Source organism: Miscanthus floridulus, chromosome 9, assembly GCF_019320115.1.
Source record: "Miscanthus floridulus cultivar M001 chromosome 9, ASM1932011v1, whole genome shotgun sequence".
NCBI lineage: Eukaryota > Viridiplantae > Streptophyta > Magnoliopsida > Poales > Poaceae > Miscanthus > Miscanthus floridulus.
Window position 1 is genome coordinate 134,229,658 of NC_089588.1, and position 26,921 is coordinate 134,256,578.

Genomic DNA, 26,921 nt, shown 5'->3' on the forward strand with positions numbered 1-26,921 from the left:
ATAGCATAGCAATCTACACTATCCTGGAATACTAGTAGGACTCATAGGATAAGGATATACATATGAAAGTGGTTTTCATTCAACTCCTTAAAACTTAATACGCAAGCATAAGATAAAGTGCAGAATAATAGTGATTATGCACCGGAGCTTGCCTGGGTAAGACATAACCAAAAGTAAGCATTCCTTCATGGTGATATGATCATCAAGGCACAATCTTTTCCGCTACTTCGGTCATCTCCACGATCCATCATTGTTCCTATTATAATATATGTGGATGCAACACAGAGACACAATTAATCAACGGTAACTACAACTCTATAATACGATTACGCTCCGCAAGCTTTAATGACTAACATACTAGTCTACGTATCCAAGCCGTCAAGTGAGGCTTTGTCTCTGGAACAATGTTTTAGTTTTAAAATCCGAAGGTGTTTCAGCATTTTATTGCTTAAACATATATTTTCCAACTAGGGCTCATTTAGTCACCTTAGCAAACTAATTATTATGGAGCTACAAAAATTGCAGTGAACACCTAATAATGTTAGGAATTTATTGTGAAAGTTTCGGAGCCAACACTATCACCAATTTATCACAACAATTCCTACAAGTTTATATTTTAACAATATTAAGTATCTCAAATTAATTATATAACTCCCAAGAATATTATAAATCTATGTGAACAAAATATACTAGCAGATAGATCATGATTTTAGGAACCTAACAAAATTAGTTTCACAATTTTTGGTTAACTACATAATTTTATACTGAATTTACATGTTTACCTTAGAAACTAAACTTAGAAAATGCATTAGAAAAAGAAAAGGCCGTCAACAACCCTCTCAGGCCTGGCAGCCCAACGCGGCGTGGCGGCCCAGCAACGGCCTAGGGCAGGGGTGCCCGCGCGTGATGGCGGCTTTGTAGAAAAGCCCCTGGGCTTTTAGATAATAACATGACTACTATGCTGTACTATTCCTACCGTCAGTAATTTTGCAACCAAACCCTCGGATGTTTTTGCATTTACCACGGGGAGGTCCCTGGGGATACCCGCGTGCGCTGATGCGGCGGCCGACGACACAAGGTGGTTACACCGGGCAACCTAGTCGTTGCTACGATGGAAGTAAGGGGCCGACCACCATCTACAGCTAAACGTGCAAGGATGGATGGCGGTTAGGGACTCGAAGGCGCACTGTCTCGGGCTACAGTGGCGAGCGGCTATCCGTGGTGGTGGCATGTAGCACCCGGTTTTAAGAACAAAACCAGATACACACCATATGTGAGCCCAGGAAGTCAAATCTCACATATAGCTACAAATAAGGGTAATATCAAAAGACAATGCTTAAATACATAGCATATTAGTATAAAGATTATAACCTCAGAGTATAGACAGCGGAAAGACAAGTCCAATCTTCAGGCGAAGACTCACTACTAGGGATGTGTACATCAATGATGCTCTTCTTTTGTCACTGAAGACTCCAAAATCATCACATATATTATTTTATGACGAATTTGTGACGATATGGTATTCGTCATTGAATGCGCGTCATATTTTACCTACCGTGACGAATCGTGTATTTTCGTCATAGATGTGCATTTGTTCTATGACGAAATGGTAGTCATCATAGAAGTGTATTCTTTCTATGATGAAATATTTTCGTCATTGATATAGCCCCTTTTTCGTCATGACTCGCCGTCTGTTAGGCGGCCAGACGACGTCTGCCACGCTGGCAGATGACGTGTCTTGTCCATGTGGCGCGTCCACATTGCAGGTGACGTGTCCGACCACGTGGCAGCTGACGTGGCCAGTGATGTGGATGGTCCATGTGTCCACTTTTTATTGGGCCCCAAGGCTGGCAGCTGACGTGGCTAGTGATGTTGATGGTCCACGTGTCCACTTTTTATTGGGCCACAAGGCTTGCTGTGATAGATTCTCATTTTCATCACTGAAGTAAATAGAAATTCGTCACAGAATCAATTACCAAATCATCACAGAAACATCAGATAATTCATCAAAAGTGCACATGCTGATTTCATTACAGAACGCAAATATTACTGGAATGACCAAAAGCTTCCATAAATTAACAGATCCAGTATTCCAATGACCAACAACTTAATCAACAATTCTAAACTCGGTTCACATAACTCACTAGACATCAAATTGAACTACTAGTTTCATCTCAGTTCACATTAACATCACAGGAAATAATAAAAAGTTGCCAACCACCAGCAACATAAGTTACTACATAAACAAAATCACCAGCAGACCCCTTGCTTAATGAACCAGCAGCTACGAGCAGCGCTCATGTCGAAGAAGCATTGTTGATGGCCAAGATATGCTTGAGCAGCGCATTGTTCTCCTCCATTGCCTTGTTGTTTATCTCTGTCAGCTTCTTGTACTCCTCCATCTCCTTCTGTGTCCTCGCTATCTTTTCCTCAGCTTCTTCACTTCTCTTCCTGAGTTCATCGATTTCACCTTGTACAGCAGCCGTAGCTTCAGCTGCTAGTTGCTCCCGAAGCTCGCTTTCATTTGATGATGATGATTTGGAGGATGGCACTGGTTTGATGCCAACACTCTTCAAGAAAAGGTTTGAGCTGTTCTAGGGAGAGCACCTGGGACACAACCTGCACACTGGACACTGCTGTCTCACCTTCAGCAACAAGGTTCTATCCTCAAAGCTTCCATATTTGACTGAAACAGCAATGACCCATCATTAGTTGATACTTATTGCATTAATTTGAGGAGGAAATATCACACAAGATGTATTTTAAAAAATAAAAACATATGCTGCATTGACAGAAACTGATGCCAAATAGGTATGCAATCATGAGTCATTTATTTGTTGTCAGGTAACTAAATACATGTAGAAGTCAACAACATAGAATTATTATTTAGCAAGTATGTCTAGCTATATTGGATTATGACCATTTTTTAGCAAAAGACAGAATACAAAATGTTTGAAACAAGACATATTATCCAATTAATGAATAGTTGTTAGCACAGCGAAACATATGTCGTGACTTACAACTGCTTCTCTTGCTAGTTCAGTCAGACTATGTTTGGAGCTGGTATGGCAGGTCTTGAAGGCCTCCACCGCATCAAGTTCTCCATTTTGTTCTGTGCTTGGTTCTGCATTGTTTTTCTTCTTTTTCTGTTTCATAGATAATCAATTACAGCAAAGTTTTCTCAGATGAAATGCAAAACAAGTTGTTTAGTGCAAATATGTACTAGGGTACTCTTTACTTACATATGCATGTAAGTGTGCCACATAGCTGTGAGAACCCGTAGCTTGATGATACTTGACTTTACGACGATTCTTCTTGTTCTTTTCACTTGATTCCTACAAGATAATGAACATGTCAGATGAGATCATAGGTTTAAAATGAGAAGATCCTTTGGAAACTGATTGAGAAAGAATATATGACAAGATACCTATTTATCTGAAAAATAGTAAGATGGTAATTTTTCAACTCCTGCAGAGTTGTCTACTCTTTTATGCCCCTATACAACTTCTATGAAATGTACATCTCAAATTGTCTGAATGCTCACCATGAACTGCCTTTCTATTGTTCTGTTCATGATTTTGTCCTTTAGAATATGTTATTCTATCCTTTGATGAATGGACTGATATTTAAGGGCATATTTGTAATCCTTTTTGTTTGCAGGATATATATGACCATTTAGAATATGTTATTCTATCCTTTGATGAATGGACTGATATTTAAGGGCATATTTGTAATCCTTTTTGTTTGCAGGATATATATGACCAACCCTTTTTTTCCCAAGTACATTCTGCTAATTGCTCCAATTTAGGAGCTTAGGGAATCTTTATGTTTGAAAATATTTATGTCTTACACCACTTTTCATTGAAGGGCCAGGGTATAGCAAGAAGGATTGATGAGATGATATGTTTAAAATGAGAAGATCCTTTGGAAACTGAATGAGAAAGAATATATGAGAAGATACCCATACCATGTTTTTTGGATCAGACCACTTTGCAACTAGTGCCTTCCACTGTTCATCAGTCATGCATGCAACTAGAGAAGTTGTCCTAATCTCATTTGCAGGTACACCATTGAAGTATTTATTCTTGAGCCGATAACGCATTTGTCTCACCCCTAGAGCGCAGCATATCGGTGCAAGCTTCCTCTGTTGGCTTGTCGTCAGGGTTAATGGCCAAGCGCCCCTAGTCATATGACAATTCCATATTTAGTTAGTCAATTAAGGTTAAACAGATATACATGTTAACCATAGAAATAGTAATGCACTTACAGAGAGCTTTCCCACAAAGTTTTTGTAATATTGATCGTCTCTCTTGTATTCTTTCCAATGAGGTAGGACAGGAACCTTATCCTGAATGATGACACCAGCCTCAGATGCAAACTTGGCTGCTTGAACAGGTTCATGAGGCCTTCTTTTGCCTTCAGCAATAGCTATGGGCATTCTCCTTCCCATAGCTTTTGTCATCCTGTCCAGCTGTGTTCCCTTGGTGGGTGGCCTGGGTCTCCTTGGGGCTCGCTGTGCAGGAGCTACAAAATAGAATTTGCATTAAAATGATTTAGTTTCATGCAGATAAGCAAAACAGATGACATATTTGAATGACAAAGAAACTATAACTTGCCTTCAGTGTCTTCCTCTCCAACTACATTCTCTTCATCAGCACCTGTACTGTCTTGAGCACCAGCTCCACTGACTTCCTCTGCAGCTGTATTGTCCTGACCCTAGCTCCATTGCCTTCCTCATGCATCCATATAAGACCTTTGTGGTGGTATTTCATCATGACCATCTGTAGGATCCTCTACATTCTGGCCATCTCTCGCTGAAGGTTGAAGCCTTTTTGATGATCTTGTTTGAGATTCAGGAGTTTGCACCTGTGATCCTTGAGATGCCCTCACTCTCTTACTAGCCCTAACTCCTGGCGCCATGGTGGGACCTATCTTCTTCTTCTTTGAAGCTAGGACTTTCCGACTATACCCTGGAGGATACTGTGGAAAAAAAATCAAGTAAGTCATGTGCATTAATAAGCAAGACCATATATTAAAGAACAGGTATGCAAGAAACAAGATGCATCTAAAAGCAAGGGCATATATTAAAGAACAGATTAAAAACATTCAAATGCAATATAAATATTCCCCATCCAGTACTTTGAAGATAGAAGAAGCACCTTAGTTGCCAGGGGTTGTGGCTGCCCATCAGATTCAGTGTCATCATCATCACTATCTCCTTGATCATCATCTTCAAGGAGATACTCCGATGAATTTGAATCTTCACTATTTGTTTTCTTGTTTGCTGATTTTTCCTCCTTCTTTGATGCAGATTGTGATACAGAGTTATTAAATTCAGTAGATAGATTTTTCAAGCTGAATTCTTGCATCTTCTTTAAATTGTTCGCCACGCGTGTATCCCGACGTCTCTCATAATCAGTTTTTGGAGGTTCTTACACAAACAAGCAAATTGTGTCTATTAGAAAATTAAAAGGAGTGAACTCAGTACTAAGAGGTAGTAATACTAGATGCTAGATAGATAAGAGGTAGGAGCTAGTAGTGCCTGCTGAAGAGCTAAGGGATAAGAGGTGATAGGTTATAGGAAACAAGTAATAGGTCAGAGGTAAGAGGTACAACTTTTTTTGTACTGAAGCACAAATACTCTAAATTATCTAAAAATTTTGAAGCTAGATTGTACTGAACTACTCTTTTCCTATCAACACACACGCATGCACTCTGCTACATCCAAATCCAGATCATTAAAATGGTCAAACAGACCACGCCAAAATCTATTTGAAGTCAAGAGTCACAGCTACTTTCAGAATTGTACTACAATTGTTTTCAGAAAACATCACTGATGCTTCTATTTCAGACAAATACAAGTGCAAAATAGATTACTAATTGCACATCAATACATAAATACAGATCCAAGATTCAGAATACAATTTGACTGAATGGTTAGCAAACCAAGACTGGGTACTATTCATACACAGCAGAGTATATAGCAACACACTTGTACAGGCAGATATGGGACAGTGGGTACTATTCATACAATTTGACTGAATGGTTAGCAAACCAAGATTCATTCAGCAAAGCATTTAATTCAGGAATTAAAACAGATCAAGTTCTCTTGCAAAAACAAGGACTGATTGTTTAACACACCAGATACAACTAAGTCTGAACTGAACCTACATTTTTATAGGCACATATGGGACAGTGCATTGTAGTCCCACAGCTAGAGGCACTACAAAAGAATTGCTTATGGAGCTAACTAGATACCAGGGCAATAGAATTGTACAACAGAATTCATCAATACAGAAGAGTTTTGCTTACCTTGTTCTTGTTCTGCAGGTCGCTTCGTACCTTGCCCCCTTGTTGCCACCATTGCGGTTGTGGCTAGGTTGCGGATGTAGACCAGGTGCTCGTCGTCGGTGGTCGTCAAAGGGGAATCAACCCTGGTGCGGTGAACCCTAGTCAACGGGGAAGCAGATCCAGTGCAATTGTGGCTAGGTTGCGGATGTAGACCAAGTGCTCGTCGTCGGTGGTCGTCAAAGGGGAAGCAATCCTGGTGCGGTGAACCCTAGTCGATGGGGAAGCAGATCTAGTGCGGCGACGACCCACAATCCGACGGTGGTTAGGGTTAGGTTCAGGCGAGAAAGAGGTGGATGGGGCGAGATAGGTGCATGGGGTGATGAGAGAGAGGGGGATGCGGCGATTGATGTCGGCGAGGACACAGCTCGTGGGCAGGGACGTAGCTCGTCGACGGCGGTTGTGTCCCGGCGGTGGTGGATAGGGTTGGAGAAAATGCGGGGAAGACAGAACGAGTGGCCGAGGAGGTGACGACTGCGGGAAATGAGTAAATATACCGGTGTTTTTGGCGGAATTTTTTGACGAGGGAAATTGTTTTGGCGCCTTGAGGAGCAAGAGGTTGCGGTCTTTTTTTTTTGGCATTGCGGGATCTGTTTAACAAAGACTGCGCTCAAGAACTAATGAAACCACTTGAGTAGCGCAATGGTATGGCCCTTTGAGTTTGATCCCGAGCTCCCGGGTTCGAACCTGATGATAGCCAATTTTTTTGGGTTTTTCAATTTTTGGGTTTTGTCATCATTTATTGTGTTTATTCCTTTTTTTATTTCTCCATGTTCATTTGAATGTTTTTAGTGTATGATCAAACTCAAAGACCTAGGATTTGAATCTTTTGAATGTTTTTTTGTCAACATTTATTGTGTTTATTCCTTTGAGTTGCATGACATAAAAATTTCTAAAAATTGGATGGACACCTTATTTTAGTGTATGAACATGACATAAAAATTTCAAAAGGATTTCGACAAAGTGGTATTATACATCTGTAAAGAACTTCAGTCCAGATATATGGAATCAATTGAAACTTTGTTGTCATCATTATACTCCAAAATGAGGTGTCCATGTCAGTTTTAAGATTTTTCTACCTTGCTTTAGGTATTGTACCTTTTAGCATTTAGTCATTCAACAAATAAGTACTCCCTCCGTTCCTTAATATAAGCCATATAGATTTCTAAAGAAAATTCCAAAATATAGGTACGTATCAGCTTCCACGCCGATTAGTTTGGAAACCTTTCCACCGTACATAGCACATGCCCCAACCAAATATTTAGTTCATTATCTAAGGTCTTGTAAATTTCCTATGATCCTATTAATCAAACTGTACTTATATATTTAGTTCATTATATATTAGCAGATGTACTCGAACGTTGTCTTAAAGTGCACTACTATACCTCGAGCCATTCTTTGATAGGCATGTTGCTCTTTGGCTATTGTTCTTCCTCACCTTGACTGCTCGGCTCTCTCGCCATTGCAAGTTGTGATTACGAGAGTAGAGACATACAATTTAGTTCTATGGAAAGACAGGAATTAGAAACCATCTACGTTTCATATTTTGTCCATTTCGCAAGTAAAGTAATTGAAATTCATATATTCATCTCCAATTACATATGTTTTTAACTAAATTAGTTTCTAGGACACAAAATTAGAAGAAAAGTACAAAGTCTTGTATACAAAAGAAGAAGAAAAGTAAATGAGTTTCTTGAATACAAAAGAAGAACTAAGGTACAAAATTCTTGAATATAGAATATTGCATATATTAATTTGACTTAGATTTTCCTCATTATCATCACAATGCTTGCAAACTAGTTGTTGTATATGGGACAAGCCATCCTAGTTTAGCAGCATATATAAGTACTAGATCATAGGAAGAAGTTTGAAAATAACTCAAGTATTGTCTCAACCTATTACAAGACGCCGATTATAGGAAGAAGTTTGAAAATAACTCAAGTATTTCATTTTTAATTTGTATGATATTTTTAATTTTTTAAATGTAACTCAAATATTTTATTTCTTAAAAAGATAAAATAAAATAATTACCTACAATAAATAATTATTTATATTTTTTTAGTTGTCGATATAATTTGATTACAAATGAGTTATTATTGTATAAGTTAGATATTTTTGTGGAACCTAGAAAATCAGAAAACTAATAAGATAGTGTCATATTATTGCTAATATTTAGAAAATCACAGAACGTAATATCTAATAAAAATGTTGCAAAAAAAATTGGCTACCACAGGGTTCGAACCTAGGAGCTCGATGTCAAACTCAAAGGGCCAGACCATTGCGCTATTCAAGTGGGTTCGTTAGTACTCGAGCGCAGTTTTAGATAAACTCTATGAGATCCGCATCGCCCGTGGATTCTACGCTGTCGATGCAGATCGGACGGCCGAGAAAGCGCTTTGGAGGATCAAAAACGGCGACGCGGCGTCGGCTCCCAAAACCCTAGCTCACTTCTCTTCGGCCCTTTCTCTCTCAGTCCAGCGAGCGACAGAGCGCAGCTGAGAGCTCACAGCAGATGCGACGCGGGGATGGCGGCTCTGCCATGGCACCCCTCGCCGGCGCACGCGTGCGGCCGGAGCCGCGCGCGGCACCATCGAGCGGCACCACGGTGGTGCCCTTTGGCCCGAGCCTGAGGCGGAGATCCAGGCGGGCGCTGAAGCTTGAGGGCCGGCGCCTCGGGAGATCCAGGCAGCCGACGGCGGCGGCGGCTCAGAGGGCTGCTTGCGGTTGCGTCTCGGGCTCGGTCTTGGAGGGCTCCAATCGGCCACTCGGCCTATACAGGTACCCTCACGGCCTCACCCTCACTCTGCACCAACCTGAATTTTCTCTAATCTGTTTACCGCCTACACGATATTATGTGTATCAATACCTGGAGTCATTTCCAGCTTTTGACACAAAGTTCAGACTGCACACATTTCCTATTTTCAATACATAAATTCAGGTATGACTAACTCAAACATGTCAACAACCAGAGGACATCACATTACAGACTGAAAGTAAGCTACAATCTAAAGATACAATCAGACTCTTTTCTTTCTCCATTACAGACTGAAAGTAAGCTACAATCTAAAAATACACTCTACAAGTAAGCTACTACATCATGTAATGACAATTAATCCTATGAAATGAAGATCGTTTTCAGAAATCACCAAGTATTTTTCACTGGTTGTATGCAGTTCATGTGGTCTGATTTGAAAGACTCATGCTACAATTTAGGAATAATTTTGACAGAGTATTTTTCACTGGTTGTATGCAGTTCTGCATGAAAGTGGATACAATTTCAATAGAATTTGGACATAGGTCCAGATAACATGATAGGCCGAGATAACATGTCCAGATTACATGTTCAGATTACTAGAAATCATCATCTTCATCGTCTAGGGACATGTCATCATTGTTATCATTGCCACCATCAATACAGTACTGCAGTACTATCTCATCTTCCTCCTCATCCTCACTATCTTCATGAATAATAGGTTGCTTCTTGCTGCTTATAAGGTCTTGTAAATTTCCTTCAATTATACTGGCTTCTCCACCTTGAATATTGTGCGTAACCTCATTATCAGCCCTTGCTTGCACTACATGTTCAGTATCAGAACAATAATCATCCTGATGCACATCATGACTGATCTCATCTTTTTCAGCGACATCATAAATATTCCTATGTTCAAATTTCTGCACAACTCGCCAATCTTTACCTAAAGATGTGTCTTGCAGGTAAAATATCTTTTTCGATTGAGTTGCTAAGATGAAGGGATCAGTCTTGTACCATAATGACTGCACATTGATGGATTTGAAATGTCCGTCATCTCAAAGGCCTATCGTCTTGCCTTCTTGCTTGAACCAATCGCATCGAAATAGAACCACCGTCCGACGGACTTGAAGATTTGAGTTATATTGCAACTCAATTACCTCTTTAAGGACTCCATAAAAATCTATGTTGTTCCCATCATGTGAACCTTCAGTCATTACACCACTATTTTGTGTCAGAAGGAAATTCTCACGATCCACAGTGCTATACCGCACTCCATTAACCTTGCAAGCTGCACAAGTCTTAACTCGCAGATCTGGGCCACATGACAGTGCCCACAATCCTTCGCTAACCGATTCTGGATTCTCCTTGCGTTTGTTCTCAATCTAGTTGCAACAAAAGTACTCAGTTACCAATTACATATGGATACTAATGCATTTACTGAACCTAGAAACACAATTGTGTAGTGACTTACATGGCACCTAAACCACTTTGCAAATCCTTGTTCAACCATTTTATCAACATCAAGTGCACCTTGCTGCTCAAGATCGTCCCTGTACAAGCTGTAGGGCAAAGTTAAGTCATAAGAATGATTTGAAAAATTAGAAATAAAACAAAAACTAATCCCCAAAACATCTAATAGATACTTACTGCCAAATATTCCTCAGCTTCTTCACAATTATTTAGCACATACCAAACTAACTTATTGAGGTCAACATCATCAATGTACTGGCTCCTATTAGATCCAACAAGAGTAACACCATGCATAAAAACAGAGATGTCATCAGGCAATGGCATCTCTCCATCACTACCATCATCATGGTTAAATCTATTGTCAATATCATCCATATACCTAGAACAAAAAGTCAAGGTGTCACTTGCCATATATGCCTCAGCAATTGATCCTTCTAGCATAGCCCTGTTCCTTACAAAATTCTTCAAAGTGCCTAGCCGCCTTTCTATTGGGTACATCCATCCGTACTGAACAGGTCCTCTTAGTAGTGCCTCATCAGGAAGATGGACAGCCAAGTGCACCATGACATCAAAGAAGGCAGGTGGAAAGATTTTCTCAAGCTTGCATAGGATCAATGGAAATTCTTCTTTTAGCCGTTTGACAACATCAATCCTCAGATTTCTACTGCATAGTTCCCTGAAGAAGGTCCCGAGCTCTGCAACTGCTTCATATACATCCTTCCTCACCAGTCCTCTTAGGCCAGCAGGTATGATTCTTTGCAGGAGTATGTGGCAAGAATGTGTTTTCAGCTTTCCCTGCACCTTCGAACCATCTTCACTTATGTATCTTGCTAGGTTAGCCGCATATCCATCAGGAAACTTGATACCTTTGAGAAACTTGTAGAACTCGATTTTCTGATCCTTCGCCAAGACATACAGGAGCAGGTGGAGCAGTGACTGAGTTGCCATGCTGCTGTAAGTGCAATTCAGGTCTTATGCCCATATCATGCAAATCTAGCCTAGCATTGGTTGTGTCCTTGGTCTTGCCCTGCACATTGAGTAATGTGCCAAGAATGTTTTCACATAATGTTTTTCTCTATGTGCATCACATCGAGATTATGTGGAAGCTTCAAATGTTTCCAATATGGCAATCTCCACAACCCAACTTTGCGGCTATAAATCCTTGGACCCTCGTTGTGCTTCCTTTTATTTCCAATAATTTCAGGATGCTTCCCTGGCCTGACATCTCTCACCTTCTCTAGCTCCTCTAGGACCTCCTCCAAAGTGAACTTGCCTGGCTGATCTTTGTTTTCACGCTTACCATCGAAAGCCAAGCTTCTCCGCCATGCATGTGTCCTTGGAAGGTAACGACGATGTCCAATGTAACATATTTTACTCCTTATTGCCCGAGACAACGGATCCTTGTCGCAATGAATACATGCATAATACCCTTTTGTTGTTCGCCCTGATAACGTGCTCAATGCTGGAAAATCATGTATACACCATAGCACGGCAGCATGAAGGTTAAACTTCCGACCAGTACATGCATCGTAGGTACTGACACCCTTCCATAGATCGAGCAGTTCTTCAATTAGGGGCTCAAGGAACAAATCAAAATCCTTTCCTGGAGATTTTGGACCTGGGATGAGTAAAGACATAAAGCAGTTTGTTGGATTCACGCATTCCCAAGGTGGGAGATTCAGCGGTGTTAGAAGCACTGGCCACATACTGTACTGCGTACTCATGTTGCCAAATGGATTGAATCCATCGGTAGCTAAGGCAAGCCTCAGGTTCCTCGAATCATCTGCAAAGGTTGGTTCCCTCGTGTCGAACTCCTTCCATGCTTCTCCATCAGCTGGATGGCTCATTACATTGTCGACTAGCGTCCTCGTTTTCTTGTGCCATTGTGTTTCCATACTTCTTTTCAACCTTGGCAAAAGTGGAAAATGTCTCAATACCTTGTGTGGAACCCGCTTGTTCCCAGTTTCATCTTGCCATCTAGACACCTTGCATATTGGGCACACATTCTCTTTATAATACCTCTTCCGAAACAACACACAATTGTTCTTGCACACATGGATGTTTTCGAAACCAAGGCCCAGTTCTCCAAGATATTTCTTGGCCTCGTCATATGATTTTGGCAACTCACTCTGAGGGTATCCTGATGACAACAACTTCAGCATTGTGGAAAATGTTGTATTGCCAATTCGATAACGAGACTTGATATACAACATCCTCACCAGAAAAGAGAATTTTGAATGGCTAGATCCCAGGCTAAGTGACTTCTTCGCATCTTCAAGGACTCTTGCAAACCTTGGTTGTTCTCCATCAGCCTCTGCCGTAGCATACATATCTCCTATCATCTCTGGTACTCCGTGATCCTCATCATAATCATCATCGGCCACATCCACATGTATCCCAAAGTCATGATCACTTCCTTTGACCTTCCTGCTCCAAATTTTCAACTACTACAGTATCTGCCGACTCCCCATGATGAATCCACCTGGTGTATGCAGCTGACATTCCATAAATGTGTATATGGTCATTTACATCATCCTGAGGCCGTAAACTTTGATTAAGACATTTGCTGCACGGACAAAGTATGTGGCTGTCTTCGGGGTATCTTTCACTAACAAATTTCATGAACTCTTCAACTCCTTTCACATATGCAGGTGTGAATTGTGTCCCATAAATCCAGCTTCTATCCATCTATTTTGAGAGTAAAATAAACCTTGCACTCAGTCCTAAAATTAGAGTAAACTCAACAAAATTCAAAAACACATCCAACACATGCATATATATAACGAAATTCAAAAACAAATCAAACCTTGTACTGCTCTGTCCCATGCGCCAGCGCTGCTCTGTCCCACGATCGCCGGCGCTCCTCTGTCCCACGCAAACCGCCGCTGCCCTGTCCCATGCAAGTCGCCATTGCCCGCCGCTGCTCTCCTCGCCCCACGATCGCCGGCGCTGCTCTGACCGCCCCACGATCGCCGATGCTGGTGCACTGACCCACACGTGCCGCCGCTACTCTATCCCACGAGCGCTATATATATAGTTCGCTGTGATTGTGAATGAATTGAAAAAAATATGAATGATTACTATTTACCTTTAGGGCCTCAGCGCCTCGCCTCGCCTGGGTCTGGGTGCCTCGTCGCCGTCAGGTTAGTTCATCACGCTCAACGCGATACGTGGCCGATAGGGCATCGGGGCGATAGGAGACGTCGAGACTTGGGATCGCAGCAATCTGGGAGACAAAACGACGTCCATCCAGTGGCTAGGAAATCATTTTCTATTGGGCTAATAGGCTTGCTAATGGGCGATGTTGCTATTGGGCCAAGGCTTCTGTGCTTACTGCTTAGCTATACGTTTACAAATAGAAAAACATGCATACCTTTATCACAAAACGGTGAGTGCTCCTATGGTAACGCACCAACATGTCTAACAGCAGGTCGCGGGTTCGAATCTCCCTGCTGTGCTATTTTTTGGCAAAAAAAGGGAGGCGGAAGGATGCAGGATCAGCTAGACCGTGTGGGCCACGCTGCCCCACTTGTTCGCCGCCACGTCCTTAGGCTGAGACCCGCTGGTGGGACCGCATCGCCATGTCTACGAGGTTGGGACCCAATGCTGGGACCACATCGCCACGTCCTCGAGGTGGGACCTGCTAGTGGGACCACGGCGCCACGTCCTCGAGGTGGTACACGAGCCAAACGATCTATGACGATTTAGTTTTGTTGTTTTATGACGATCCTTTTGTTTTCGTCATTATTCTTCGTGCCAAAGCTCCGTCACTTGTTACTTATGACGAAGCTAGAAATTTCGTCATAGAAAGCGCTTGTTCTGTGACAAAATTTGTAAGCGTCACGACTGAATCGTCATTGATGAACATATTTCTAGTAGTGACTCCAGTTCCATAGGGACAACTGACTGGTTGATCACAAGCCTAATTCCTCCAAACTCTAGCAATCGGGTACCCATCCGGGATTTTTATCCAAATAATTGAAAAATTAAGCAAGCGTAAGTACATGTCATACTCAACAAATATAACATGGGGTTCATGAGGCTCAAAAGGCTGACACTAGTTTAACTGCGATTAGCTTTTAATGAGTCATGATTTTAGCAATTAAGTAGCAACAAGTTTATCACAAGCCCATAAACACATGATCAGGTAAACATGAATAATGAATAGCATAAACAGTAATAATTAGTGAGCATCTTCATCATCCATATCATTAGTGTTCATCATCTATTCCGTAAGCGTTCCAAGGCCGCTCGTGACCGTGAGCACGGCTGATATACCAGTTTTACACTCTGCAGATGTTGTACACTTTTACTGTGAGTCGTGATTTACCCTTTCGCCCGAGGCGGCCAACCTATTGACCCACTACCAAGGAAGGTCGGCAGGGTTCACTATGAAGCCTTTCAAAGGTTCATGTAACAAGTTACGGACATAAGCCGCACTATATCCAACCCGGAACACACCCCTCTTGCGCCATAAAGGTAACCACTAACAAGCTAGAAAAGGTCCTCATACTGAGCTAAAGCCAGAGCCATATAGCCCTCACAGCTGTACTGTAAGTCCTGGATAATCACTTATAGATAAGTCCTTAGGGAGAGGAATCTAGAGCACCATAAACAGCCCAATGCTCTAGCCCCCTTGTTCCATGTTGCTAAAAAACATCTTTTAAGGTTTATTGCATATACCATTAGTCAAGTTACAAGATCATGGCTTTAGTTGAGCACTAGCATCATACTACCCAATGCAATACCCCAAAGGTAACATGGCACAAGTACAAAAGACTAGGATATCCTTAGTGGTAGTCAAGGTAGACACATGCAGTATGAATTAAATGATTAAAGGTATATAGGACAACAAGGAAGATCCCATGCTATACTTGCCTTACAAAACCGATCCTTCGGTAAGCTTTAATCTTCAACGTTCTTCTTCTTCTTTTCCTTGATCACCACGTATATCTCACCGAGTGGATGAAATCATAAAGCACCACACAAGCATCCATACAATCATACATGAAGCAAACAATAGAACTAAATCAGAACAGTACACCAATCATAGAAAAACAAGTAAAAGAGTTCAAAACACGATTCTACGCATCGCTAAGGACACATAGACGCGAAAGGCACGCTAACCATCGCTAAAAGAGTTTAAAAAGATACAACTACCGGGAGATTTGCATCACAAGAGTAAAGGCTACATGCTTGTTTTATTTTAAGTACAAACCATGTGAAGGATATTAATTTAGTCAATTTACATTTTAATTGAAGAGTCGAGTTTCTAATCATCTTTTATTTGCAAATATGTCTCACATCATTTAAGTCATTTAAACTTTACTTTGCAAAAGAAAAAAAACTTGTGAGAGCATCTATTCGAGTTTATATAATCGGGTTCAAACTAAGCACGTTATATTTATTTAATGAAACATAGTGAAGTTGGTATTAATCAAATCAACATTTATTTGTAAAAGAATGATGCATAGAACCTATATTAATTTTAATTAGAAGCTACTTGCATAAACATTAATCATATTAACTTCTATAAAATTCACAAACATGTTACATGGTAAACATCGTAACTAACACGCGTAAAATTGAGACTAACGCAAAAAGAAACGACTTAAACAGAGGATTGAAAGTTCAGAGATCTACTATGGAAAGGATGCCTAGACTCAATGAGCAGTTCATGCAGGTAAGGGCTTATGTGTATTGTCCTGATTCTAAAATCTAGAAGTGAACAGAGAAAGATGGATTCCTGTGCAAGGGTGAGGTAAGTATGATATCAGCCATATATTTGATACTCCATATATTGCAAGAGACTACAGGTGCAGATGGCTTGTTAATCATGGACGTATAGATTCTGCACTCCAAGCCCGGCAAGACTATGCTTGCATGATGCACCTGCACACGATGATGGTTCTGACTTTTGCATGCGGGTGATAGATGGCTTGGAAATCTAGACGCAGCAGCAAGCAACGTTGACGTACTCTGTAGGTTTCCTCGGCATGCTGATCGTCTCCAACAAGAGAAGCCGCGCGTGCTAGTGCAGGCACAGGGACGGGGTGGTTGGCAAATAAAAATCTGGCAAATAAAAATCTACGGCTGACGATGCTTCAAAGACGTAGAAGAGATCAGGAGAGAGGAACATTCAGAGGGTCTCACCGGTGATGGAGAAGAGCAGAGCGGCAAAACTCGAAAATGACCCTACGGTGCACGGTTTTCGATGGAGAAGACACGGGAGGATAGAGGACGAGATGGCGAACTTATTGCGAGGATTGCGGCGGAGCGGGGCTTGGCACAGTGGACGGCTCGTTGGCGGCACGGACAGCGCGGTGGCAACGACGACGGCAACGGCGAGAGAAAGAGGAGAAATATATAATTTACTACATGAGGGATTTCCCAAACTTGGGGCTCCCCTTATGGTAGTTTTGATGTGATTTGCCCAAGGGGTTGGTTGATATATATAGGGAGAAAAACTCCCCACATCTACATCAACTAGCAATATGGTAGAAATTGATGTTCCACCCTCCATATTTACTCATGGGCCTAAATAATCATTGAAGCCCATTAGTAAATAAATGCATGGGCCTTTAGGATTTATTAGGATTATCACATGGGCTTTAAGCATTGGGAAAAATGAGAAATTTATTATTTTCGGAATTAATTAATTTCGTGGATAAAATAATTCTAGAAAAGTCCAGAATTGATATTTAAGCCACGAAAAATACTCCGAGACCTCTGAAAATTAGGAGAAAAATTCCCAGAGACACTTTGGAACATGATGAACCCAAATAAAGTATTTGGAGCTCACAAAAATATTGTTGGGAACTTGGAACATAAAGATTAAGGTGAAGGAGGTAGGAATTAAATTCCAGAAAGAAGCTGGAAAAATCCTAGAGATAGATATTCGTCTCCTAAACATATAAAAACATACATTTAGCACATAGAAACATGAGGTGCGACCGGCATGAATGCAACAAAGACGTTTCTACCTTATGATAAATTTTAAATTAATGAAAATTTTTATTTTCCTATGTTTTTATGTGCACAATAATTCACAAATAAATCATTTTAACTCTATTTTCAAAAGTGGCAAATTTTGGGGTGTTACATGGCACGACTGTTCTGGCAAGCCTACGCCCTCACGGAAAGGTAGAGATGGCGGAGAAGCATTAGTAGCTCATCGTGGTGCACACCCTACTAACGATTGAAGCAGGGGAGCACTACAACGGTTTGGCCACGTGCGACCGAGCGGGGCGGCGGCGCTCTGCGATGGACACCAGTGCGTCACCCCACCGACGATAAGTACCCTAGGCAAAATAGCGCAAGCACCGGATGGAGGAAGTCAAGGCGAGCTTAGGGTTACGAGCAATTGAACTGCTACCACTCCTACATGCCTTACCTCCCAACCCACCGATTCGGCGGCGCCCATGACCGGCGACGACCATAAGGCCAAATTACCTGATCGGTAGGGCATGACCGAGCTTGAGGGGAAGGAGACTGGTAGCATACTTCCTAAGCTACCCGCTTGAACGAGGAATTGAACTGGCGAAGCCGCTGGCACTAGGCAAAATGGAGGGCGGAAAAGTAGAGCTCAAGCCATGGAGGAGCACACGAGTGGATTAAGATGGGCAGCTCTGATCGATAGCTGCAACATGAGCACATATGCACAGGTGGCGAGATAGTGGAGGGATTGGTGTGACGCACTTGAAGTGGGGCGATCGAACCAGAGCCGGTCGCACCGGCGTCGGCTAGCAAGGGCAAGTGAGGCAGGAAGGCATCCCATCGCCACTATGAGTGGGCCATCGGCCAGAAATGGCGGCAGCGGCATACGCCAAGGGCATGACGCGGTAGGTGATACGAGGGGTGAGGTTGATGCCATGTCGACCGAGCGATGCGGCCACAACCATGGCGCAGGGCGGGAAAGGCAGCAGCGGGGCAGTAGCGTGGCAACCAGTCGTAGCAGGGCGATGACAGTGGCCTGCTAGGGCCAGTCATGGCCACCCACGGCCAGATAGGCTGACTGGGCTTGGCATTGCGGTGCGCGGAACGCGGCCAGCCTCACGATGCCGAGTTGCTGCGCGAGGTGACCACGCGCACGGTTCTCATAAACCCAATTTTAAACAAAGAAGTCCATCCACAGGACGCAAAGATTCTTATTGTCTTGGTCTCCAAAGTTCCACATGTCCCCACCCTAAGCGCTCATTGATCCTCACACTGTTGCAATCAGACCTAGAACCAAATACTATCCTAGAAAAGCTCATCACTACCGGTTCAAAAACCCTATCATGTCGGTTTTTTAAACTAGGCAGTGATGAGGGGGCTCATCACTGCCAGTTCTAGAAATGACATTTTTTAATACCGAGTGGTCACGCAATTTTTTACGCAAAAAACGCATGCTTTGTGGCCGCCGGCGCTGGAACCCACGACGTCAGGCTTCGGCCGTTCGTCCCTAAACACTTCACACATAAGACACTTGTGTCCATTTGGGATATTCGTCCTTCCCATTCTATGTTCATCTGATTTTGAAATGAGTATTTGAAACCCTAAGTGAATTCAAATGTAAAAGTTGTCAACTACAAAAATTTTATAACTTTTTGAGACCTACAACTTTGGTTTGGTCATTTCTCCATCCGAGGTTGTTTGAAAAAATTGAATATCGAATGTGAGAAAATTTCAAACGTAATTTTCCATGGATAGATGATTTCAAATGAAAAAGTTGTCAGTTACAAAGCTGCATAACTTTTTGAGGTCTACAACTTTTATTTTGGTTGTTTCTCCATCCGAGGTCATTTGAAAATTCAAATTTCAAATGTGAGATTTCAAACGTAATTTTCATTAGATAAATGATTTCAATTGAAAAAGTTGTCAACTACAAAGTTGCATGACTTTTCGATATCTAACACTTTTGTTTTGGTTGCTTCTTGATCCGAGATTCTTTCCTACCACTACACATTCACTTGTGATGATAAAGCATATGGGTTCCTTTGGTATTAACTATACAAAATGTTGTGAATCAAATATTTCGGCAACAAAATGGCTTCAAATAAAAAAGTTGTGAACTACAAAGTTGGATAACTTTTCCGATATCTACAACTTCTGTGTTGGTTATTTCTCCATCCGATATCTTTCCCTACAACTACACACTCATTTGTGATGCATATTTGGACATCCAAACGATCTCAAATCAAAAAAGTTTAAACTACAAAGATGTAGATCTCATCGAGTAGTAAAACTTTGGTATAAAGTTTGTCTTTATCAGACATCATATGAGAACGTTATGAAATTTTTTGTGTTGTCTATTATTATCGGGTCATGTCTCGTACCAGCAGTGATAGTATCACTACCGGTTCAAGCCAAGAACCGACCGAGATGAACCCAATATCACTGCTGTTTGCTCCTATCACTGTCAGTTTAAGCGACAAACCGGTAGTGATGGGCTAACAGACACTGTCACTGCCTATTTTTAAGCAACCGATAGTGATGGCCGGCAGTGAAGGTCAATTTTATAGTAGTGAAAGCCAATAGGTCCCCTGAATAAGACCTGCAAAAGAGAATTGGATCGGCAATTGTCAACAACAACTGTGTTCCTTGTTAGCCGCCTCAACAATAAGAGTGACAGAAAATTCTTGTATTTCCAAGAGTACCATATATTAAACAAGTTTTGGGTATTCCAAGGTTGAATTAATTCCTAACACTCTTCACAAAAAACACGACATGTGAGCATTCAAAGAAAAGATGTTACATTAAAGTCCAGTCCGTCCATCATGAGAGCATGCCTGGCAGGTGTACCTAGGTACCAACTACCAAAGCCAACTTCCTCTAGAATTTTATCTGCCATTTGTTCCATTCATATTCATCGCCTGGCCGGTGATTTTCTGCTCAGGCGCTTATGGTCCGGCCGCCGTCGACGTAGATGACTTGGCCAGTGACATAGGACGCCGCCGGCATACACAGAAACGCCACCACCGACGCGATCTCCGCCGGCTCGCCGCTCCGCTGCAGCGGAATACGCGACAAACTTTCTTTCTCCAGGATAAACGGGACCTGTGTCGACCACAAATTAACACGGTGAGAGAGCGACTGAGTTTTATGTTTGACGTGAAGTCGACGGTTAAATTCAAATAGAAACAAATGTTTTTTAAATAATTAATATACGAGTGTTTTTTAAATAAACGCAATTAATATGTGCTTCAGAAAACAAAGCTTGAATGCATGGATGCCGTCCATTTAACGTAGTGTATACGTACTTGTTGTTTGGCCATATCGGTGACGACAGTGCCTGGTGCGACGCAGTTCACACGAATCTTATCACCGGCCCACTCGACAGCGAGACTCCTTGTGAGCTGGTTCATCCCTCCTATATATACACGCGATTTAATACATTTTATTTAACGGCTCGCCAAGAAATCTATTTATTGTAGTCACAAGGAGCTGCTCCTGTCTTTCTTGTTTTTTTATTATTTACCCTTGGTAACTGTAACTACTGTATGCTCTCAATGTCCCTGTTTATTCCAATTCATCGCTATAGTTTACATGCCGGTCAAATATTTTTTAGTTTGATTGAATTTATAGAAAATATTTGTAATGTTTGCATCACCAAATAAATTTATTATGAAAATAGATCCATTCATCTATCTAATGGTACTAAAAATATTGATATTTTTGTATATATATTTTTGTTAAGTTGATTACGTTTGACTTCTCGTGAGGTGAGGACGACAGTTAAAAAGGGAACACAGGATTATTTTTCTGCCCCGCCGGTAGAAATACAAATACGTACAATACCTTTAGCAGCAGAGTAAATCGCCACGTTCGGGGGGCGCCAAGGCAGCTCGCAACGGAGGAGATGTGGACGATGCTTCCGCCGCCGGCGACGGTGGTTTTCCGTAGGAGCGGGTGCGCGAGCTGGCTGATGTGGAAGCACGACTCCAGGTTGGTGGCCATGATCCGCGCGTAGTCCTCTGCCGTGCACTCCGTCGTCGGCCTGAACACCATCTGCGCCGCGTTGTTCACCTGCCCAACATGCAGCCAAACCCAAATTAACGTCGCGTGCATGGCAGGCCGGGGATGCTTTCTATAGTAAGGCCTCATTCAGTTCATGGACGATCGTTTCGTTCGCATCCGATCCTGCGCTTACTTACAAGGAAGTCGAGCTGGCCGGCGAAGACGTCCGTGACGGTGTCCATGAGCGCCTCCCTCTCGGCGCGCACGGCGACGTCGCACACGGAGACGGTGACCTGGAGGCCCTTCTCCGCCCACCGCCGGCGGCACTCCTCCAGCTCTGCGGCGTTGCGGGAGCACGTGTGCACCCGCGCGCCGAACGCCGCCAGCTCCTCCACGATGGCGTGCCCGATGCCCTTGCTCCCGCCGGTGACCAGCGCCGTCGCGCCGGCCAGGTTCCACCGCTTGTTGGGCGTCGCTGCTGCCATCCCCGGTCCTCGATCTCTAGCTATTACATACGTTGGGACTTGGGACTTGGGAGAGAGCCATTGCGCCTGAACGCTTATTTATATCGCCCAGGTGAACAATTAGTCAAATTATTAGCTTTAGGGTTACTTAGAATCTGGTACGTACATATATATACAAGCGAAATTTAGATTACAAGTACTTTATGTTAAGAAGAGTCGTAGCGAATATTGCAAGGTAGAGTAATTTTCTGTTTTTTTTTAAATGAAGGTAGAGTAATGAAGTTGATGTAGACAGTCCGTTGTGCGGTTCAGTTTAAGTCCGGTAGTCCACAGGGAGACGTCAGCAAAGCTGCACCACGTATTGTCAGTGTCTTCGTCTTATCCGACACGAGAGCCTCTCATCTTCTGAGCCCGAAATATCGGTGTTGGCCCACTGAGAGCGTGTTTAGAAATTCGACAGTAATAATATAGTAATTTCATGTGATTCAGTTAAATATCACAGAAAAACACACGAACAGGAAAGACTTCCTGTGAATGAGTAGGTATACCAGTATATTAACATGTGTTTTTTCCATTGATAGAATCTTACATTGGAACGTAGAAATTCGACAGTAATAATATAGTAATTTCAGGTGATTCAGTTAAATATCACAGGAAAACACACGAACAGAAAAGACTTCCTGTGAACGAGTAGGTATACCAGTATATTAACCTGTGTTTTTTCCATTGATAGAATCTTACAGAAGATTACGCTCCGCAAGCTTTAATGACTAATATACTAGTCTACGTATCCAAGCCGTCAAGTAAGGCTTTGTCTCTGGAACAATGTTTTAGTTTTAAAATCCCAAGGTGTTTCAGCATTTTATTGCTTAAACATATATTTTCCAACTAGGGCTCATTTAGTCACCTTAGCAAACTAATTATTATGGAGCTACAAAAATTACAGTGAACACCTAATAATGTTAGGAATTTACTGTGAAAGTTTCGGAGCCAACACTATCACCAATTTATCACAACAATTCCTACAAGTTTATATTTTAACAATATTAAGTATCTCTAATTAATTATATAACTCCCAAGAATATTATAAAACTATATGAACAAAATATACTAACAGATAGATCATGATTTTAGGAACCTAACAAAATTAGTTTCATAATTTTAGGTTAAATACATAATTTTATACTGAATTTACATGTTTACCTTAGAAACTAAATTAGAAAATGCATTAGAAAAAGAAAAGGCCGTCAACAACCATCTCAGGCTCGGCAGCCCAACGCGGCGTGGCGGCTCAGCAACGGCCCAGGGCAGGGGCGCCCGCGCGTGATGGCGGCTTTGTAGAAAAGCCCCCGGGCTTTTAGATAATAACATGACTACTATACGTACTATTCCCAACGTCAGTAATTTTGCAACCAAACCCTCGGATGTTTTTGCATTTACCACGGGGAGGTCCCTGGGGATCCCCGCGTGCGCCGGTGCGGCGGCCGACGGCACAAGGTGGTTACACTGGGCAACCTAGTCGTTCTACGACAGAAGTAAGGGGCCGACCACCATCTACAGCTAAACGTGCAAGGATGGATGGCGGTTAGGGACTCGAAGGCGCACTGTCACGGGCTACAGCGGTGAGCGGCTATCCGCGGTGGTGGCATGTAGCACCCGGTTTTAAGAACAAAACCAGATACACACCATATGTGAGCCCAGGAAGTCAAATCTCACGTATAGCTAAAAAACACATGACCCGACTCTCCATATGAAAAAAGAGAAGGAAAAAATTTTGAAAAAGGTGCTTTGTTGGGCCAGCCCAACTCTCCCTAACTCCATTTACACAGACCACACCCTCGTACGTTCATCTTCTCCAGAACAGCCACTTCTCTTTCTTACATTACTTGCTCCTTCCCTTCCTCTTCCATGGCTGCTCTTCCCTAATTCCCCCCTCTACGGCACCAAATCCTTGGGGGAAACTAGCAAAACGGATCGAGGACAACAAGTGGAGCAAGAAGAGGTGCATCTTTCATGTAGATTAAAAATGGTCCTTCTCCATCCCTTCGTGTTGCCCTAGGGTTTGTGGGTGACCAAGGTGAGTTGGATTTCGCCCTTCCCTGCACAAGTTGGGAGTTTAGGGGGGAGTTTGATCATGGGATTAAGTGCACTAGTGGGGGAGAAAAGCTATTTGAATGTTGTTCCTCGAATTTCAGTTGAACAGTTTCTGCAGATTTTCTTGGGGAAGTAACTAGGGACATGGTTTCCAATATCGGCCGAAATCTCCTGATATTTCCGATATATCATCTTTCTCTGTAGGTGCCGATAAGAAAATATCTATCTTTTTCGTACAAATTTTGTTTAAATTTATTTAAATTTACTTAAATTCAAATTAAATTTTATTTGAATTTGGTCCGATATTTCCGATATATCTTGTTTATCCTCTTTATCTGTGACCCCCAATAAATTTTAATTTCCGAAAATGAAAACCTTGACTAGGGATACTTAGAGGTAGAAATAAGTGTTTTCATGTACTACAAAGTTGTGGAGGACCTTCATCTCTATTAGCTCGTGAAAGTTCATGATTTTACCCCGAATGGTTTGAGAGATATGATTTTTCTAAGTTATCTGTCATGTTCTGACCAAGTTTTGGACAGAACTGGATCTAGAATGTTTTGAAGAACCTTAGAGGCATGATGGGACTTTACAAATCATAAGAGATTTGCAGTACTTTTTATTAGATTTCCATATTGGTAAATATCATGGCTTTTGGATAAGAAGAACTCTAGATATAGATTTTCAAAGTTAGATGTATTGTTTTCTGTGCAGAATTTTCAGTTAAGCTTTGCTCATGCATTAGGCCATCTTTCTAAACCTATCTGCATATGTGAGTAATATGAAAATTGTAGATTATGAAATGGGTTGCCATCCGGTGAAAGTTCATAGTTTTTTGAAATAATGATATGGAGATATAAAAATGTAAAAGTCTACTGTCTCAATTCTTAGACAGTTTCTAAAGTCTGTTTTGAACAGCAGTCTAGGCCATCTAAAAGGCATGATAAAATATAATATCTTCATGAAAGTTGTATGCCTTGTTGTGTAGATTCGAAAAGTGTATTTGTTTGCTATCATAGCTGATGAGAACCAAATATAGGGGTATGTTCAGTCCCCGAGAGAGAGGCTCCCAATTGACGAGACCCCCGACCAATCCCTCCAGGATCGCCCAGGGGCTCGGGGGCAATACCCATAAGGTACGCTCGCGCGTACCCTCCGAGCATGCCCTCAGCCTTCGCCCGGGGGCTCAATCAGGCCCCAAGCTCCTAACCAACTACAGCCCGAGCTCGCCTCCAGCTTGACCTCAGACCGAGCCAACACCTGGGCCATCGACCGACCTCCCGAGCGTCGGCCAACTTCCAGGGCATCAGCTAGCCTCCCGAGCGCCTAGAGCTCGGAGGGCTCGAAAACGCAACTGTGCCATCCCAACCAATGGGCGCGAGGCACTATCGGTCGCTTCCCCGACCAAGTCACGCAGATGACATGACGCAACAGGACAAATCGCTCCACCGACTCCAGGGTTGTGTGGCTCAATCCCGAGCCCGCTCATCTGCCCCTGGGCTACGGCGCCTTCTCCATCAAGTAAGCCTTGAGAAGGTTCACCCGGTGGACACGGAACCACATCAGACATCCCCTGACTGCCAAGGGTTAGGACTCAGCGACATCAGGCGGCGCCCGCACTCCCCTAACTCCATGACAACACCGAGGTCCATCCACGCTGTAGCAGCACCCTCTTGGACCCCGGTGCACGAAGACCATAGACCGTAGCCCCCAAACCGCCTTGTACCCAAACCTCCTCGAGATATAACGGGAGGGTCGGCTCCCATAGAAAGTAGGGCTGGACATTCCGAGTTCAGTCGAGCACAGAGCAACCAAGAGGAACAGCCAAGCGTTCCTCCCCCAACTAACCCAGCAAGAGAAGGAGTGTTTCCCTTACTCGCTAGGGAAGAAACCTCACCGTCGATGAGCCATAGGATAGCACCGAGCGATCCCCTGCCAAACCCCTTTCTCCTTTTGTCGGGTTAGTAAATCCGGGGTCCCTAATAGGCCTGCTTCCCAGCAAAAGCTCGGCCCAACAGACGATGTTGCGAACGATGCGCAACTCCTAGGCTGGCGTAGATACCTAAACAATAAGCTGGAAGGCCTAGCCAAGGAGAGGGCGACGCTCGCTTCCGACTCTGACCCACTTCTCCGACCAGAAGGCTTGGCCAAGAAGGGTGCGACGCTAGCTTCCGAACCTCTGCTCATAGCTCTTCACCGACCGGCGCAGTCGGAGCCGACTGTGACCAACCGACCGGGGACGCCCACTCGGTGAGGACCCAGGAAACGGGCAGAGCAAGTAAGCCAGGGCGCTCAAGTGAACTACAATACCGAGGACCGTACCCTGCACACCTATAGGACAGTACCGACAGGACATGTTAGAAGGGTGCACTGCAACCTTCCAGGCATGTTAGAACCCAAGCAGTGTTGTGGGCGCCGACATTTGCCCTACAGTGTTGTGGGCGCCATCAATTCCCATACCAGGAGAACACGGTAAAAACCCCCCACATGATTCTGGGCATCAATAGTGTTGTGGGCGCCGACATTTGCCATGCCAGGCGAACACAGTGAAGCCTGTCAAGTGCATCTGACACAATCAGTATTGAGGGTGCCGACAAACTATCTTGTACCCGACGGCATGGGCAACAAGACTAGAAAACACACACATTCTATCTCACTCTCTCTCTCTACTTGTAAAGTCGTCCCCTTCATCTATAAAAGGGGATGTGTTCTCTCCTAAAAGGACGATCGTTTCAACACACGACAACAGAACCACTAGGCTTGAACCTCGAGCATACAGTTGAGCACCAACTGAGCTCTCAGCGTCCATTCGACCTTTCCATCATAGACTTGGGTCATGTCTCTCTCTGGCCCGT

At 42.9% G+C, this 26,921-nt stretch overlaps 2 protein-coding genes and 2 pseudogenes across 2 annotated transcripts; all 4 read right to left on the minus strand.

Annotated features, from left to right (window-relative positions):
* Positions 1-1,972: 1,972 nt before the first annotated feature.
* Positions 1,973-6,364, minus strand: LOC136481000 (uncharacterized). Its single transcript, XM_066478397.1, has 9 exons — positions 6,313-6,364; positions 5,160-5,431; positions 4,798-4,980; positions 4,617-4,716; positions 4,343-4,524; positions 3,243-3,335; positions 3,021-3,146; positions 2,364-2,570; positions 1,973-2,065 (listed from the first exon to the last, which is right to left on the minus strand). The coding sequence occupies exons 1-9, from the start codon at positions 6,362-6,364 to the stop codon at positions 1,973-1,975; spliced, it is 1,308 nt and encodes a 435-aa protein (XP_066334494.1).
* Positions 6,365-9,699: 3,335 nt separating this feature from the next.
* LOC136484390 (uncharacterized) lies at positions 9,700-10,610 on the minus strand (annotated as a pseudogene).
* A 28-nt stretch (positions 10,611-10,638) lies between these two features.
* On the minus strand, positions 10,639-12,912 carry LOC136481001 (uncharacterized). Its single transcript, XM_066478398.1, has 4 exons — positions 12,279-12,912; positions 11,999-12,188; positions 10,748-11,522; positions 10,639-10,659 (listed from the first exon to the last, which is right to left on the minus strand). The coding sequence occupies exons 1-4, from the start codon at positions 12,910-12,912 to the stop codon at positions 10,639-10,641; spliced, it is 1,620 nt and encodes a 539-aa protein (XP_066334495.1).
* Positions 12,913-20,177: 7,265 nt separating this feature from the next.
* On the minus strand, positions 20,178-22,091 carry LOC136484300 (tropinone reductase homolog At1g07440-like; annotated as a pseudogene).
* Positions 22,092-26,921: the final 4,830 nt, after the last annotated feature.

Excerpts from the sequence above, each read along its gene's own strand:
- LOC136481001 (XM_066478398.1), bottom strand. The coding sequence starts at position 12,912 with ATGATAGGAGATATGTATGCTACGGCAGAGGCTGATGGAGAACAACCA. Across the intron at positions 12,189-12,278 it reads CAACATGAGTACGCAGTACA|GTCCAAAATCTCCAGGAAAG; the intron begins GTATGTGGCCAG and ends TACTCATCCCAG. Across the intron at positions 11,523-11,998 it reads TCAGGGCGAACAACAAAAGG|CAGCATGGCAACTCAGTCAC; the intron begins GTATTATGCATG and ends TTGCACTTACAG.
- LOC136481000 (XM_066478397.1), bottom strand. The coding sequence starts at position 6,364 with ATGGTGGCAACAAGGGGGCAAGGTACGAAGCGACCTGCAGAACAAGAA. Across the intron at positions 4,981-5,159 it reads CACAACCCCTGGCAACTAAG|TATCCTCCAGGGTATAGTCG; the intron begins GTGCTTCTTCTA and ends TTTTTTCCACAG. Across the intron at positions 4,525-4,616 it reads TGGAGAGGAAGACACTGAAG|CTCCTGCACAGCGAGCCCCA; the intron begins GCAAGTTATAGT and ends TCTATTTTGTAG.